The sequence below is a fragment of the Copadichromis virginalis genome, linkage group LG3 (genome assembly GCF_057382275.1).
Source record: "Copadichromis virginalis isolate Kocher_CV1m ecotype Utaka linkage group LG3, C_Virginalis_male_GT1.1, whole genome shotgun sequence".
Lineage (NCBI taxonomy): Eukaryota > Metazoa > Chordata > Actinopteri > Cichliformes > Cichlidae > Copadichromis > Copadichromis virginalis.
In genome coordinates, this window is record NC_140620.1 from 43,765,618 (window position 1) to 43,780,442 (window position 14,825).

The 14,825-nt window shown below is 39.1% G+C and overlaps 2 protein-coding genes across 3 annotated transcripts; one reads left to right on the forward strand and one right to left on the reverse strand.

The window, feature by feature from the left end:
* The first annotated feature begins 4,784 nt into the window (after window positions 1-4,784).
* Window positions 4,785-8,744, forward strand: LOC146714904 (cornifelin homolog B-like). Of its 2 annotated transcripts, none has more exons than XM_085451252.1 (4): window positions 4,785-5,357; window positions 7,385-7,527; window positions 7,686-7,831; window positions 8,052-8,744. In XM_085451252.1, the coding sequence occupies exons 2-4, from the start codon at window positions 7,416-7,418 to the stop codon at window positions 8,190-8,192; spliced, it is 399 nt and encodes a 132-aa protein (XP_085307378.1). In that variant the 5' UTR covers window positions 4,785-5,357; window positions 7,385-7,415; the 3' UTR covers window positions 8,193-8,744. The 2 variants fall into 2 exon arrangements, with proteins under 2 accessions (XP_085307378.1, XP_085307379.1); XM_085451253.1 differs by having other exon boundaries at window positions 7,414-7,527.
* A 954-nt stretch (window positions 8,745-9,698) lies between these two features.
* On the reverse strand, window positions 9,699-14,437 carry LOC146714905 (placenta-specific gene 8 protein-like). Its single transcript, XM_085452766.1, has 4 exons — window positions 14,374-14,437; window positions 12,955-13,014; window positions 12,690-12,835; window positions 9,699-10,188 (listed from the first exon to the last, which is right to left on the reverse strand). The coding sequence occupies exons 2-4, from the start codon at window positions 13,010-13,012 to the stop codon at window positions 10,048-10,050; spliced, it is 345 nt and encodes a 114-aa protein (XP_085308892.1). The 5' UTR covers window positions 13,013-13,014; window positions 14,374-14,437; the 3' UTR covers window positions 9,699-10,047.
* Window positions 14,438-14,825: the final 388 nt, after the last annotated feature.

Sequence of the window (14,825 nt, forward strand, 5' to 3'; positions counted from 1 at the left end):
CAGGGTCCTTTGATAGTGGAGCGAATCTGTTCTGCAGTTTCACATTCAGTTGTTTTGGAGGTTTGTTGTTAACCTTCCTATTCACGGTTGTCCAGTCCTGTTTCCTCTCGTATACAGGGGTAGAAGAGCTTCTCTGTCTCGTAGGAAGTGAAGGCCAGTCGGTTTCAGAGATTTCAGCTCGCTGTGCTCTGCCCGTGATACGTCCTCCCCCTTCCAGGAGACATGATTTATGTCTTGGTTTTGCACCAAGACAGTCCAAGGGGGGATTATCACTTGAGGATTTATAATAATGCACAGAGTCTACTTTCTTGGTCATGTTATCTGTGCTCCTTAGCAGTGTACTAGCTTGCTCATCGCCATTGTTTTGAATCAAAGGCAAGGTTGTTTCATTTCCACACAGTCCATTTACCTCCACGTTTACTTCTAAGCGATGAATTTTTGTCTCCAGTACTACAATCTTCTGCAGGAGGCTGTGGTAGTCATCTGTGGAGAGGGAAGGCATCTTGTTGCTAGTTAGCCTAGCGGTTAGCACCTTTCCAGGCTATTGAGGCTGTTCGGTGCCCAGACGCTGTAATCAGGCTTCAGCTGTGCCTAGGCCACAGACACACAGAGCGCTGAGGATAAGGTAACTATAAAAATGTTGCTGTTTCTGTTAAGAACACTTTAGTCCTAATGATCTATAAGTGTCCAGAAGCTATCGCAGGTAAGCTCATACGGAAAAAAGGGAAAAAATCAGCATAAAAATCAATAAAAATCAATAAAAGAAGCAAAGCATTTAAGAGCAAAGAGATGAAGCGTCCACACTCACAAAAGGGGAGGAGCACTGTGAGCACTGATACTGAAACAATCAATTAAACCAGCTAGAGCCTTCAGCTGTCAGGTCTCTCTTCTGTGGAGCCAGCTCCCAGTTTGGATTCAGGAGACAGACACTCTCTACTTTTAAGATTATGCTTAAAACTTTTCCTTTTGATAAAGCTCATAGTTAGGGCTGAATCAGGTGACCCTGAATCCTTCCTCCCTGCTAAGTGTCTCGAGGCAACTGTGGATATGATTTGGCGCTATATAAATAAAACTGAATTGAGTTGAATCTGTTAAAGCAGCCCAAACATTTGAGTATAACAGGCAACCACGTATACTAGATCCTAGTTACAGACAGTTCAATGAGTTAAAAAAAAAAGTGTAACAAGGCTGCATCAGCATGCAGAGACCAGGCCCGCGTAGATGACCAGACAGGTAGCTCACACAACACTTATCATGAACACTTATAAGGAACTTCACCTCCTGTCATTTTATCCCAGCTTACAGCTTCTCGAAACCTGGGATGTCCTCCTCTGACCTTTCCCCTTCGTTTTCGATCAAAAACATAATCTATAAGAAGTTTGTATTTTTTGAAGTTTTCATTTTGGCCAAATTCAAAAAATAAATAACTATTAACAAAATGATGTTACACGTTTCTTTCATCCACAGTCCTTAAATTATCTAAAAAAAACCATCTAAACATAAAAGCCTTGTTTTTTCTGGATCTCAGAAGGTTATAAATGTGTAGTGGTTGATGAGACTGTGCAGGCAGTTTTACTGTCTGGTGTGTACGGAAGCGTAGAGCTGCCACCCAGGCAAAAGAAAAATACAAGTGTATCACGTTATAACGTGAAAGGTTTATTGTTCTAACAAGATACTTTTCCTGTTTGTACAATATACTATCATGTTTGTACAATATACTTTTCACGTTTGAACAACATAATATCACGTTATTACAATATACATAATTATCACGTTCGTACAATATATTGTACGAACGTGATCCTATATTATATACAATATAATATTTATATTGTACGAACGTGATCCTATATTATATACAATATAATATTTATATTGTACGAACGTGATCCTATATTGTACGAACGTGATAATTATGTATATTGTAATAACGTGATATTATGTTGTTCAAACGTGAAAAGTATATTGTACAAACAGGAAAAGTATCTTGTTAGAACAATAAACCTTTCACGTTATACCGTGATACACTTGTATTTTTCTTTTGCCTGGGTGGCAGCTCTACGCTTCCGTAGGTGTGGGTAGTGAGAGGCTCACAAAGTAATTTCTGCAGAACTGGAGAAATGAGGTGGGCATGTTTTAACGAGTGGAAAGTCTCCTTTCAGTAAATCCTGCCCTTCATCACACCAAACAAAACAGTTAGGCATTAAGAGATTGCAACTCTTTTTATGCAGAAACTCTACTTGGCCAACATGACAGAGAGAACCTATCAGAATGAATTAACTAATCAATGCTCTCCTCCCATCCCGTTTCAATAAAGTGATGCACTCAGCAGAAGAGCTCTTAAAGTTCTGACACGTGGAAACATGACACAGGAAATGCACAAACTCATCTTATCCAAAGACTTATTGAATTAAAATGCTGAACATATTGCCATTAAAACTTTATGTTAGTCTTGTTACTGCCAAAAGAGATACTGAGTGAATGATAATGTTTGTTGGGTGTTTAAATAAAGCCATCTTTCACAAATATGTTTATAATATCAGCCTAAAAGATGATGTGTTGAGGGAGTTTACATATGCTTTCCATTCGCTTCATATTAAACTCACTAACACATCTTACATCTTGTCATTTCCAGTGTTTTTTCATAGTAACTCTCTGTTGTCTTTGGGTCACACAGGTTTTGAAGAAAAAAAAGGTTTTCAAGCCAAAGAAGGTGTGGATTCATACAGATACCTCTGTGTTTGACAGAGTGTGATGTGAACTGAAAAAGTAAGAGCAAGTAGCAGCTGGAACAATGACAGTTGAATTCCCAGGAGAATTAGTCAGCAGCCTTGCAGCGTCGATCAGAACAACCCACAGATGTTTTAAGGAAATCAAAAAAGAAAGTCAAAAATCTAGTAATCCAGATGTGATATAATAAAGGTGTGAATAACACCATTCTCTAGTTTAGAGCGTGATGCAAAGGTACTCGGAAATATTCTAAGCTTCCTGTTACACGATACTACAGATAATAATGGATTGCATTTATATAGCGCTTTTCTAGGCACCCAAAGTGCTTTACAGTTCTGCTATTCATTCACTCTCACATTCACACAGTGGTGCAGGCAAACCACAGTTGTAGCCACAGCTGCCCTGGGGCAGAGTGAGAGAAGCGAGGCTGCCAATATCGCGCTTCTGGCCAACACCAGTAGGCGGTAGGGTAAAGTGTCTTGCCCAAGGACACAACGACCAGGACAGAGAGAGCTAGGGATCAAACTGACAACCTTCTGTCGCGGTTCGGATTTTGAGGAAGAGACATACGACTGGTAGTAGTGGGTCAACACAGATTATTTTTATTATAACACACAGTACAGTGTGGGAAGAGCCGGACTTCTTCGAGCAGACCGCTCCCCATCCTTATATAACCCTGATGACATCACAGTTAGATCTTACTGGAAATGATCACAGTTCCCTACACTCAAAAAGTTCTCCTTATATAGACATCAGCTGCTACTTTAGAGACAAACAAGTGTGTGATATGTTGTGCACTTGTGGGTTCAGGCCAACAAAAGTCCACTGTCCTTATCTGACTCGCTGTGGAGCGCCTGGACCTCCAGCTCCTCTGGTGCTATTTGCATGACAGAGTATAGTATTATATCTAGAATGTGTTTTATTCTGGAATAGCAGATCTACTAAGTGATCAATGATAATACTGATGATAAACTGATGATCAGTGATGCAGACTAATGAAATAATGATAAAATAATGACAGTGCATGTAAATGATAACAAAGTGACAGTAAAATAACAGGTTTTTCTCGACACTTCCGGTTACAGATATGCCTCCCAACCTCCTGAACCATGGTCGCCCCGATAATAAGTCACTTTTCACCACTGCTTCTATCCGGAGATGTATGAGAAAATATTTTAATAACATTAAACTTTTCGTGGTAGTCCTCACAAAAACATGCTGAGACTTGAGGAAAGAAAAACATACTAAGTCTTGGGGAAAACAAACATGCTAAGACTTGGGGAAAATGCGTACCAAAGTTGGCTAAGCAACAATGGTACTTGTTGACCTTAAAAAAAGAACTGATTCCATTTCGGGGCGACTGTGGCTCAGGAGGTTGGGAAGCGTATCTGTAACCGGAAGGTTGCCGGTTCAATCCCTGGGCTCTCTGTCCTGGTCATTGTGTCCTTGGGCAAGACACTTTACCCTACCTCCTGCTGGTGTTGGCCAGAAGGACCGATGGCAGCCTCGCTTCTGTCAGTCTGTCCCAGGGCAGCTGTGGCTACAACCGTAGCTTTCCTCCACCAGTGCGTGTGAATAAATAGTGGCATTGTAAAGCGCTTTGGGTGCCTTGAAAAGCGCTGTATAAATCCAATCCATTATTATTATTATTATTTCCTAAACACAACTCAGAACTGTTCACACTTAATGAAACTGATGTAAGCCAGTTCAGAGTGCACAGCAAGCGAGGGCGAGTAGACAACAGTCACCTCTGACAATTTTCTCATACGCCAGGTTCGCTTGTTGCCTGCTGTGTTTGGGTGGGCAGCTAAAAATATTAAGTGGGTCTTGGGTGAGATAGTGATCTCTGACAAAATTAAGCATAATAAAAAAAAATGGTCTAGACTAAAATGAAGACCAGTCATTTGTTACAGCTTCATGATGACTTCTGGAAGGATGAAGACAGCAAACACTGCAGGATTTAAAATCTGCAGCTGTTTTTGTACTTTTGCTTTTTTCGACAGGTCAGTTTTTCGACAGGTCAGTTACAGAGTGCATCTGATTAATAACACCTGGCTGCTGCTCACCCTCATGGTTCCTGTTGAAGCAGCAAGGGTGCACTTAGGTTTTCACAGGAATGTACACCTCGTCTTAGCACACCGCTCAGAGCACCAGTCAGATTTTCATAAGAGAAAGAGTAATGTAATAATGTGCATGTAATAATAATAATAATGTGCATGTAATAATAATAATAATGTGCATGTAATGTGCATGAAACTTGATGAGGTCCATTTTAAGCCTTGCCCTTCAGGAAGTTGACTTCTTTCCTGTTACGGCGAGTGGGATGAGCTGTGTGGAGAAAAATCACAGAAGATCCAATTGCAGGCACTCATGGAGGTGCGAAGGAGGTTTATTGTAAAAATAAAATACAAGTAGAAAACAGCAAACGGGACTGAAGATAATCTAAACTGAGAACAACTAAACATGAACAAGAACACGAATATGAGGGCGGGTGAGCAGAGGCAGATGACGGACAGCAGGGAGAACACACGGATGAAGCACGGTGGATACACAGACGGACCAGCGACTACAACATAAGAAGACACAACTTAAACACACACAGAAGAACACGGGGAGATTACAAACAGGTGGGGAACACAGCTGGAATAGGGCTAACGAGACAGGGGGAGAAGTAAAACTGAACACGCTGACATCACACATGAACATGAACCTTCAAAGTAAAACAGGAAACAAGACACACTTTACTAAGACACAGACTAGAAAGGGAGAGACAGACTAGACACTGAACTAAACCTGCAATAATAACAAAATACAACCAGAACATCAATCATAATACATATACCAGAATAACTGAAACATAGATTTATCATAATAATCAATAAAGCACCAGAGAAACAGAAAACAATCCATCATTCAAAAATAAACCAAAACATAAGAAACTCAAAATGCTGGGTCAAAATGACCCAGAACCGTGACATTTCTCCTTGTTTATTCTGTGACTTTGTATCTTCTCTGTCGTTAAATTAAAAAGTGTGTGACCCTTTGCAGGACTGAAAGAGTGCAGAGCCTTGTTCCCTCACAACACCCCTCCCCTCACAAGTTTTAGTTTTAAGTAGCACTTCCTCTGATTTTTATCAAAGCTCAAAGAACCAGAGAACAGGTAAGAAAAACATCTTGAAGCAGTCAGCATTCTTTCTGAATTTGTGATGCTGTTTGGTGTCATTTTTCTCAGCTGGTGACATGTAGAACTTCTGTTAATGAAACTCAAAACATAAAGATGCTGTGAGCTTACATGTGCAACAACAGCATTTTATTCCCTCAGCGAAACAGGAACAAAGTAGACATTAAAAGAAACAATCTTTACTGTGACCACAGGAAGGTTATAAGCATTTAGGATATAACTAATGTATTTTAATGACTTCAATTTTATGCAAATCCCTAAATTTTGTATTAGGATATTTAAAAGCAGAAGTATGTAATGAAAGACATGCAAACAAAAAAGCTTTAAAATTCAAACAGCTTCTTGACCAAAGAGCAATAACACTGAAATTACCTTTACATGCCAGCATCTTAGTTATTCCACGAGCTAGTGAAAGTTTGTGTTTTTTGTGGTTAATTAAGTAATTTAAATTAGGAAGTCAGAAAATAATAACATGTCAAATTTAAGGCTCGATACAAATACAAAGCTACTCCTGTTCTTGCTGATGTTTGGGCCGATGCTAATATTAACTCAAAGTTAGCTAAACTCTCAAACTGTGAACAATGTGCTGTATAACAAAGGAACTGGACCGAAGGCCACCTTCACCTTTCAAACACGATCACACGGAGCTTTGTCTGCTTTGCAAGCACACCTGCAGGTGTGCTATTGGCTGTATACCGTCAATTTAAAATCAACAGTGAACCTCAAATCTGTGTCTTTGGACTCTGAGAGGAAAGCTGAGCAGGCACAGTGAGCCCATTAAGACTAAAAAGGCCAAGTTCTGCATCACATAGTGTTTTGGAGTTACTACATAGACAAAGGATGTTTTATTATGGAGGAAATATGAGTAAAGTCCTCTTTGTCTGCTTTTCCACTCATCTTTAGTCTATCTCTTGTACCTGACCATTTTCAAAGGAATGCTTTTTGTTTGTAAGCCACTTGACACTGACCTATGAATCATTTAAGCATAAAAAATACACCTAACCCAAAGGATGAACCAGTGTTATGTCTACACAGCCTAATAAAACATGTCAGATCCAAACCCAAGTATGCAGAGATACCTCTGGCCCTTCAGTTGATCCATCTACGGTTCACTGAAGCCTCATCAGAAATGGTCTGAGTGGAAGTGAGGCTGTTAAGAAGCTGTTCTTAAGGAAACAAAACAGACAGAAAAGACTGAGATCTTTCAAGTTACACAAGAATTGCACTGAAAATCAGTGGAAACAGGTGTGATGGAGAAATTACTCCAAAATAGTGGATCTTATGTTGAGGTCTGGACTCTGAACAGTATTTGGTGATATCCATAGGTTCTAGACTTTAGATAGTCAATGGCCGTCTAAAGCGTGCAAAGATCCTTGTAGAGGGTTGCTTGCACCAGGAAACACCGTGCTGTGCACGTTACAGAAACAGCGCTGTAGACAGTAATGTTTTACACCAGTCTATTGACTTTTTCAGATTCTAGCTTTGGCATTTCTATCTTCCAGCCATGGCTGCTGTCTACCAGCAACCCATCCAGGTAGTGACGGTCGCCACCACTAATAAAAACTCCGGACGATGGAGCACCAACCTCTGTAATTGCTGCTCTGATATGCACACCTGTAAGTGAAGCCAGCAAATTTTACAAACAGCAGTGATTTCTGCATCAACTCTGTGCTATTTTGAAAACACAAGATGCAGGTCATGAAAGGAGACGTTAATGAAAACTGTTACAAACTCAAGGATATCTTACATCTCTGTGAGTTTTTCTTCCCTCAAGGTTGCTATGGTCTTTGGTGTTTCCCCTGCATGCAGTGTGAGACAGTCAGTAGACATGGATGGTGCTGCGTCTTGCCTCTCCTGGACGGTTGCTGTGTGGTGTCCTACTTATTCCGCAAGTCCATCAGGGAGCGCTACAACATCCCTGTAAGGCTGGATGACCAGTAAAATTGAAAGTGAAACCTATTTTTATTGGAAATAAGAATTAAAGTTAAACTTAACAAGCCCAAAGTGAGATAATATCGCAGCCCTGTTTTTAATGTTGTATACAACAACATTTTAAACTGTTGCAACCACGACAGCTTCAGAGAGACTACATTAACTCCTGCTGCGTGATCCTCTCTCCTTCTTCTCTCCTCATTTGCAGGGTTCATCCTGTGCCGACTGCTGTCAAATATTTTGGTGTTACGAGTGTGCTTGGTGCCAGATGCATCGTGAGCTGAAAATCAGGGCCAGGCAGGCACCTGCCATCTTGACGGTGGTCACCACGCAGGTCATCCATGGATAGAATATCAACCTCGTGTGTCAAGTGCATGTCACTTTTTCTTAATTAAACTTATTTGTCATAATATTGCAATTAAAAAACATTTAGTTGTTTGTACAGCTTGAAATGAAAGCAAAGAAATGTAGCCCCTTTGTATCTGCTTTTTCATAGCATTGCAGAGGTCATTGCGAGTGCTAGCATGGTGTAGGTGATACGTGACAGCCACATTAGTTGCTTTACTTTTAGAACATTTTTATTACAAAGATGTTTGAACTTTTCATAAATGCTTTGTTAGTGCATTAAAATTGAGGATATATCATGACATAGCGTATAATATCATCACTTTCTTCCAATCGTTCCCCAACTGGGTTTAAGCTATGCTAAAATAAAGCATTCATAGACACCTGTCTAATGCATTCTTTCACCTTTTTTACACAAATGTATGAAAACATGTCTTCAAACCTTTCACCCTTTTCTCAAACCCTAAATACAAAAGCCAAAATGACCTGCATCAAAACTGTTTGTCTGTGGCCAAAACCACACAGTAGTTTTAGATCATGGTCGCCTTAGCAACGTTTAGCTCATTTATAATTAAACAGACTCTGTCTGTGCTGCAATAATTTTTACAGTCACCCACGTATTGCCTTCCTTCTCTTTCTTATGGTTCTTGGTGTGTTCTTGTTCAGCATATTGTCTGCTGTTACTGTAGTTTCTTGATGTATGTGTGGATGTTTGTATCCAGCATCTGTTTCTGGATCGCCTGTTTAAATATGCTGCATCAGATATGTTTGTCTCAACCCTTTTCATTTAGAAGTATAACAACATAAAAACATATATACTAGTGGCATTAAAAGATAAACAAATAACTGAAGACCTTCTTTGGGCAGCCCAACAGTGCCCTCTACAGTAACGTTGATGTTAGCACAGCCTCACCTTCTTTCTTTCGCCATTATTTTGTTTCTAACATTCAGTAGCTTCGGGTAAAATGAATGGTTAATATATCTCCCCATGAGGTGATAGATAGATAAATATTTCCTGCAGTATTTTATGGGTTAAAGTGTTTATAGTCATATCAACAGGCTGACAATCTTTGTACGAGCTGTTTCATTAAACCAGTTTTTATTTGTGTTTCTCCATCAAATCAAAGGCTTTGTAGAACTAGCCAGCTGCAATTCTTCATTTTTAATAGATTTATGTTGAGCATTTCACAACAGCTTTCTGAGTATGGAGGCCTACAAGTGTCAAAATGAATAAACCACATCAATCAAATTAATTAATTAAAATGGGAACTAAATAAATTAATAACGTATCAGATGTTTTCAATGAAATGAACTGATATTTAATTAATTACTTAATAGTGTGTTTATTTTATTCATTTTAGTATTCGTGCCTTGGTTAACACATTCATTCTTAAGTTTTTCAGTTTCATGTAGTCCAAGCTGAAGTTTCAGCAGAAACCGATCCTTCATTTAATTGAAGAGATTTTATATGAACACAGGTTAAACTCAAGAAAAATTACACCAAGAGCAATCAAGTTTTATTAAGCACAGAGATTTTATTAGTCAGATTAAAACCTTCCCTGAGATAACAACCACCACCTGATATGTCAATGAAACCTTTAAAAAAAATCTAATTTTAAAGCTCAAGTGTTTAAAACTGTATGAAAGAAAACTAACATGGAACATGGAACCACACTTGATGGTCGGAGCTAATGACTACACTGTAGTAATGAGCTGTGCAGGGCTCTGAAAATGAAAGCAGATAGGACGCTATGCTACTTGATTCTCTTTGGCAAACTGAACTAATCCCTTCTTACGTGCAAAAAACTAAACAAACCCCAAAACCACAACAGGTCCTGAACATCAAAAGTGGTTGTATCTTATCCACGGACCACCTGAGTGGTGACCACTGATGAGTTAGCAGGCTGCTGGTTTTCCCTGATGTTCAGCTCACGATACATCTGGCACCAGGCGCATGGGTGACAGAAAATCACATTGCTGGCATCATCAACGAACGAGCCCTGCAGGATGGAGAAAAAGGAAGAAGAGAGTGAGGGAGAGGATGAAGCAATGAAGCAGAAGGAGTTACTGTAATTTAATTTAATGAAGCTGTCATGCAGGCATGTGCGGTGTGGAGTCCTGCCTGGGCCCCTCAACAATAATATTTAACTATTAATCACAATTTTGCTAAATAAAAGGATCTGGCTTGCATCAGTCACATCACTACCATTTAACCAATGATTGCCCTTGAAGGTAGAACGCGCTGGTTATGAGCCGGGAATCAACTCACAAAGAAAACGTGGATTGCTTTTGCCTCCTGAGCGTTGTGGAGTTGTAGGAGAAACACAACTTAATTGGGAGATGCAGACGCAGATTGATGCAAAGGAAACTAGGTGTACAGCTCACACTATAGTCTATAGCATATTAGTTTATTATGTAGTGGTCAGTTGTTCTTCTGTGGCAACTGATGAATTGAAATAAATGAGCATTTCTACAGGGCTTATATTTCAATAAAAACTAACTAATATACATATCCACATAATTATGGATTATTATAATTACAATATTATGAAACCCCCCCACTGTATTTTCAAAAATACATTAAGAAACAGATGATATTAGATTTATATTTCAAATATGACAAAATGCTGAATTTACAGCAGCAAAATTATTGTATCTCTACAGTTTAAACATTTAATAAGCTTTCTGCCTGCACAGAGTGGACAGTTAAACAATCACTGAATCATCATAAATACATTATTTTATTTTTATTACTTTAATATCAGAGCACTAGGAATAAATAATAGGAGAAGGATTCTGGAAGAAAACTTGTGGCCATATTGGACTGGAGAAGGTATAAAATGTCACTGTATGTGTGTGTGTCTACGTGTGCATGTTTTATGTGTATAGATTTTTTAAAAATTATTATTCATGTTATAACATTGTCCAGACATGCCCTGTAAGGATATGAGGAGAAAACAGTGTCAAAAGGAGCTGTGTGAGGCTGCTAAAGGCAGTGGATCCTTCACCAGCTGGATTAAAAAGAGTAGGTAACAATAACACACGTACCAGTTGTTGCATTGCTGGTACAAACACAGCTGCAATGATTTGGTTCAATAACATTTTTCTATTATTACTTTATTACGGATTAGGTGCAAAAGTTATTCAGTTTGGATAATTAAATAATAGTTTAAAGCAATAGCAAATTGTGCCTTGTTCTCAGATGGACAGCGAGTGGAGCTCGATAGCTCAGATGAGGAGATGGAAGGAGGGAGAGAGGCAAAGAGTGATTCACAGACAAAGCCTAGTTTATTTTCATCTGTTGTCTTATGATTCCATTGCTGTCACCAATCTTTGCATTTTATTTTTATCTGATAACACTTGTTATCAGCAGCAGAAGCAGCAGCCACCCCTCAACAGCAACAGTGTACACCATCAAGTAAAAGGTAGGCCATGTTTGCTTTGCATTGTCCCCACCTGGATAACCAAATATCTGAGAGTTTTTTAAAACAAGCAGCCACAGGTGCAGATTTCTTCCGTATGCAGACAAATAAGAGAGTTCAAATTTGGATAACTTTCCATTTCCTCTTTTTCTAATTTGGATGCAAGCTAGTCCCTAAAAAATGCCATCCCACTCAGTTTACTGATGCCACTGAATGATAAGGTGACTTAACCTAACTTATCTTCAGCTCGGCCTTCTGTTTTTCTGTCAGTAGTTTTGCAACCCATCCACCACAGCAGGCCTAACCATCATCTTGTAAATCTTCATTTTCACTCTTGCAGAAATCCTTCTGTCAACACTCATCTCCACCCACCCCACCCTGGCTGCACTCTTGTTTTCACCTGTGTCTGTTGCTTTGGATGGTTGAGTACTTAAAGAGGACATGAAAGAATACAAATATAAAGTATAATACCCTACTACCCTACATTCATCATCCTTCATCGTCTCTTGATTCAGTAACTTGAATATGCAAATGTGCACATTTTACTAATTAAACCCTACAGAAATCCCTATAAATTAAGGCAGCGGTCTCCAACCTTTGTTGCGCAATGGACCAGTTTATGTCCGACAATATTTTTACGGCCTTTAAGGTGTCACAGATAAATACAACAAAATAAAACCAGCACCGGTACCAAAAAAGAACATTTATTTATAACACACGGGAAAAGACTCAGGGAAACAGAGTTAACGATAAAAATGATAAAAACCATGAAAACCATAAATTTCACACCTGAGCATCAACTCTCGCGGCTCGGTACCAAACGACTCACGGACCGGTACTGGTCCATGGTCCGAGGGTTGGGGACGGCTGCATTAAGGGATGCAGTTTTGCTAATGTGAAGTTTTAACATCGAACTGTTTCTCCACCCCAAAAACAGGCATTTCTGGATCCACAAAGCAAAACAAACAATAGTGAAAACTTTAAAATGGTTCACAAACTAAGGCTAGACGTCCCAGTGGGGTCATCAATCTGTTACACACTGTTTAACATACGCCCCTCCATCCCTAACCCAGACTTACAACAATGTTGTAGCGCTTTCTGATGGACTGACGGAGTAAGCAGGACACCACACAGCAAATGTCCAGGAGTGGCATTGCGCAACACCATCCATTTTTACTGGCTGTCTGACACTGCATGCAGGGGAAACACCAATATCCGTAGCAACCTAGAAAAATACACAGAGACATTTGTGTTTCATTACTAGTTATTACATTGCACTCTGCTACCTTATTGCAAAAACAGTCAGAGAAACTGCTGTTTGTAGGATTTGAATGATTAACTTACAGGAGCTCATATCAGAGCAACAGTCACAGATGCCGGTGCTCCAATTCATTGCACTCATCCCTGGAAGAAACAAGGCAGAAACAGACACAGAGTGAAGGGTTAATGCCGTCATAAAGATTATCACTTCTAGAATATGAGAAAGGTACAGACTGGTTAAAACTATTGCTCTCAACATGCTGCTTGTGTTACAGCTGGAACTGGTCCACGTAAATCACTACAAAAACCTGGAAGCAGATGTAGAAATGATCTGCGTGCAATACAGACAAAAAAGTTTGCCAACAAGTGGCAAGGAATTTACACACAGATGTACGTACACACATGTACATGGCAAACATTATTGTTCATATATATCTTTTAATGTAATTGTCTGGTAATAGTCTGTGTGCTTTAATGGATGTTGTGTGGCTGTGTCTTCAAACCCTTTTTGAATAACTTAAAAAAAACAAGCAAATGAAATGATTAAAAACAAAGTTTTGCAATAACCTGAAAAATGTGTTGTTGTACTATAACTGCAGGTGCAGTATCTGCTGTTCAGCTGCACTCTTATATCTAACAGGCAGGTTAATGCACGTTGCTAGACCGAACCATGTGCTGCAGCCCTGCTTTCAGTGACATCGTGGAGATACATGTTCAGTAATAAGAAAATATTCCACAGCCTGCTCACACCTTTTCTTGTCATTCCTGTGACGTGTCCATGGTGCAGCTGTATAGTTGAAGTTTTCAGTACTAGTTTCAGTACTTCAGCGTCTGGCTAGACAGCCACACAATAGGACGCAGCATGAACCTTCTTAAACTGGAAACTCACTCTACTTTAATATCACCCGACTCTCAAAAGGTCTCTGTGTAGTGTGTCACAAAATGTGTCTGTGAGCTAAGTGAACAGCTGCTGTATAAATAAAACCCACTAATGTGGCACACAGAAAAATAAAGGTGTAACAAAGAGAGGACAGGAGAAGAAGATAAATCATTATTTTCAAAGAGAAACTTTATAGACTGAAGAGGTCAGTTTTACATCTTCATTTTAGGGTTTCTTTATCAGATATTGGATTGGAGTGACTTCAGAAGCTATTTGAACTTGTTTGCATATCTTTCAGTACAACCTGTCATCAGTCTCATTCTTTTAAATATCTTGCGATAAAATTGAAGGATGGTTATAACAACATTTGTTACTTAATGTTCATCCTCTCTTTTACTGACCCATGAGTAATTATGATAAGTAGACTCCAGAATTTTCTTTCTAATTCTGTGAAGATATGAAAACCTTTAAAAATCCCCCTTGTTTTACTCAGCATCACTTGAGTACACTGGTTCATCAGCTCACTTGAAAATGACTGAGAAAAACGATACAACAGTGCAGTAAGCTTCAGAAACATTGTTGAATGTTTCAAGCTGTTCATTTTTATAGAAAGTCTTTCTTACCTGGTTTCTGGTTTGGTGAACTTTGAAGAAAAATGAGATGAAGGGTAGAAAACCCAACATTTAACTAATACACACACACATAGACACACCCCACCTGTTCACACAGGGAAACACAGAATTCACGATACACAGTCATTCAGCTAGTGTAAATGTAAAATAACTAGTTTGCATGTGGTAACACAGAAACATTGTAGCAAAAGTATTTGAAATATGGATGAAAAAGATAAATTTGTCCCCGGGTAAATGTCCCCAGGCAAAAAACACCACAGTGACTAGATACTTGGTCAGACCGTCTCTTACAGAGGAAGGAAAAACCCAGTGACTGTTGTTGTTGTTTTAAAAAAACAAACAAAATATTTGACTGACACTATTTTGGTCATTAAATGGTCGTGAACAGCCACTGAACCATCTATCAGCACATTAGCAAACTAAAGCTTTAAAAGAAATAGCAT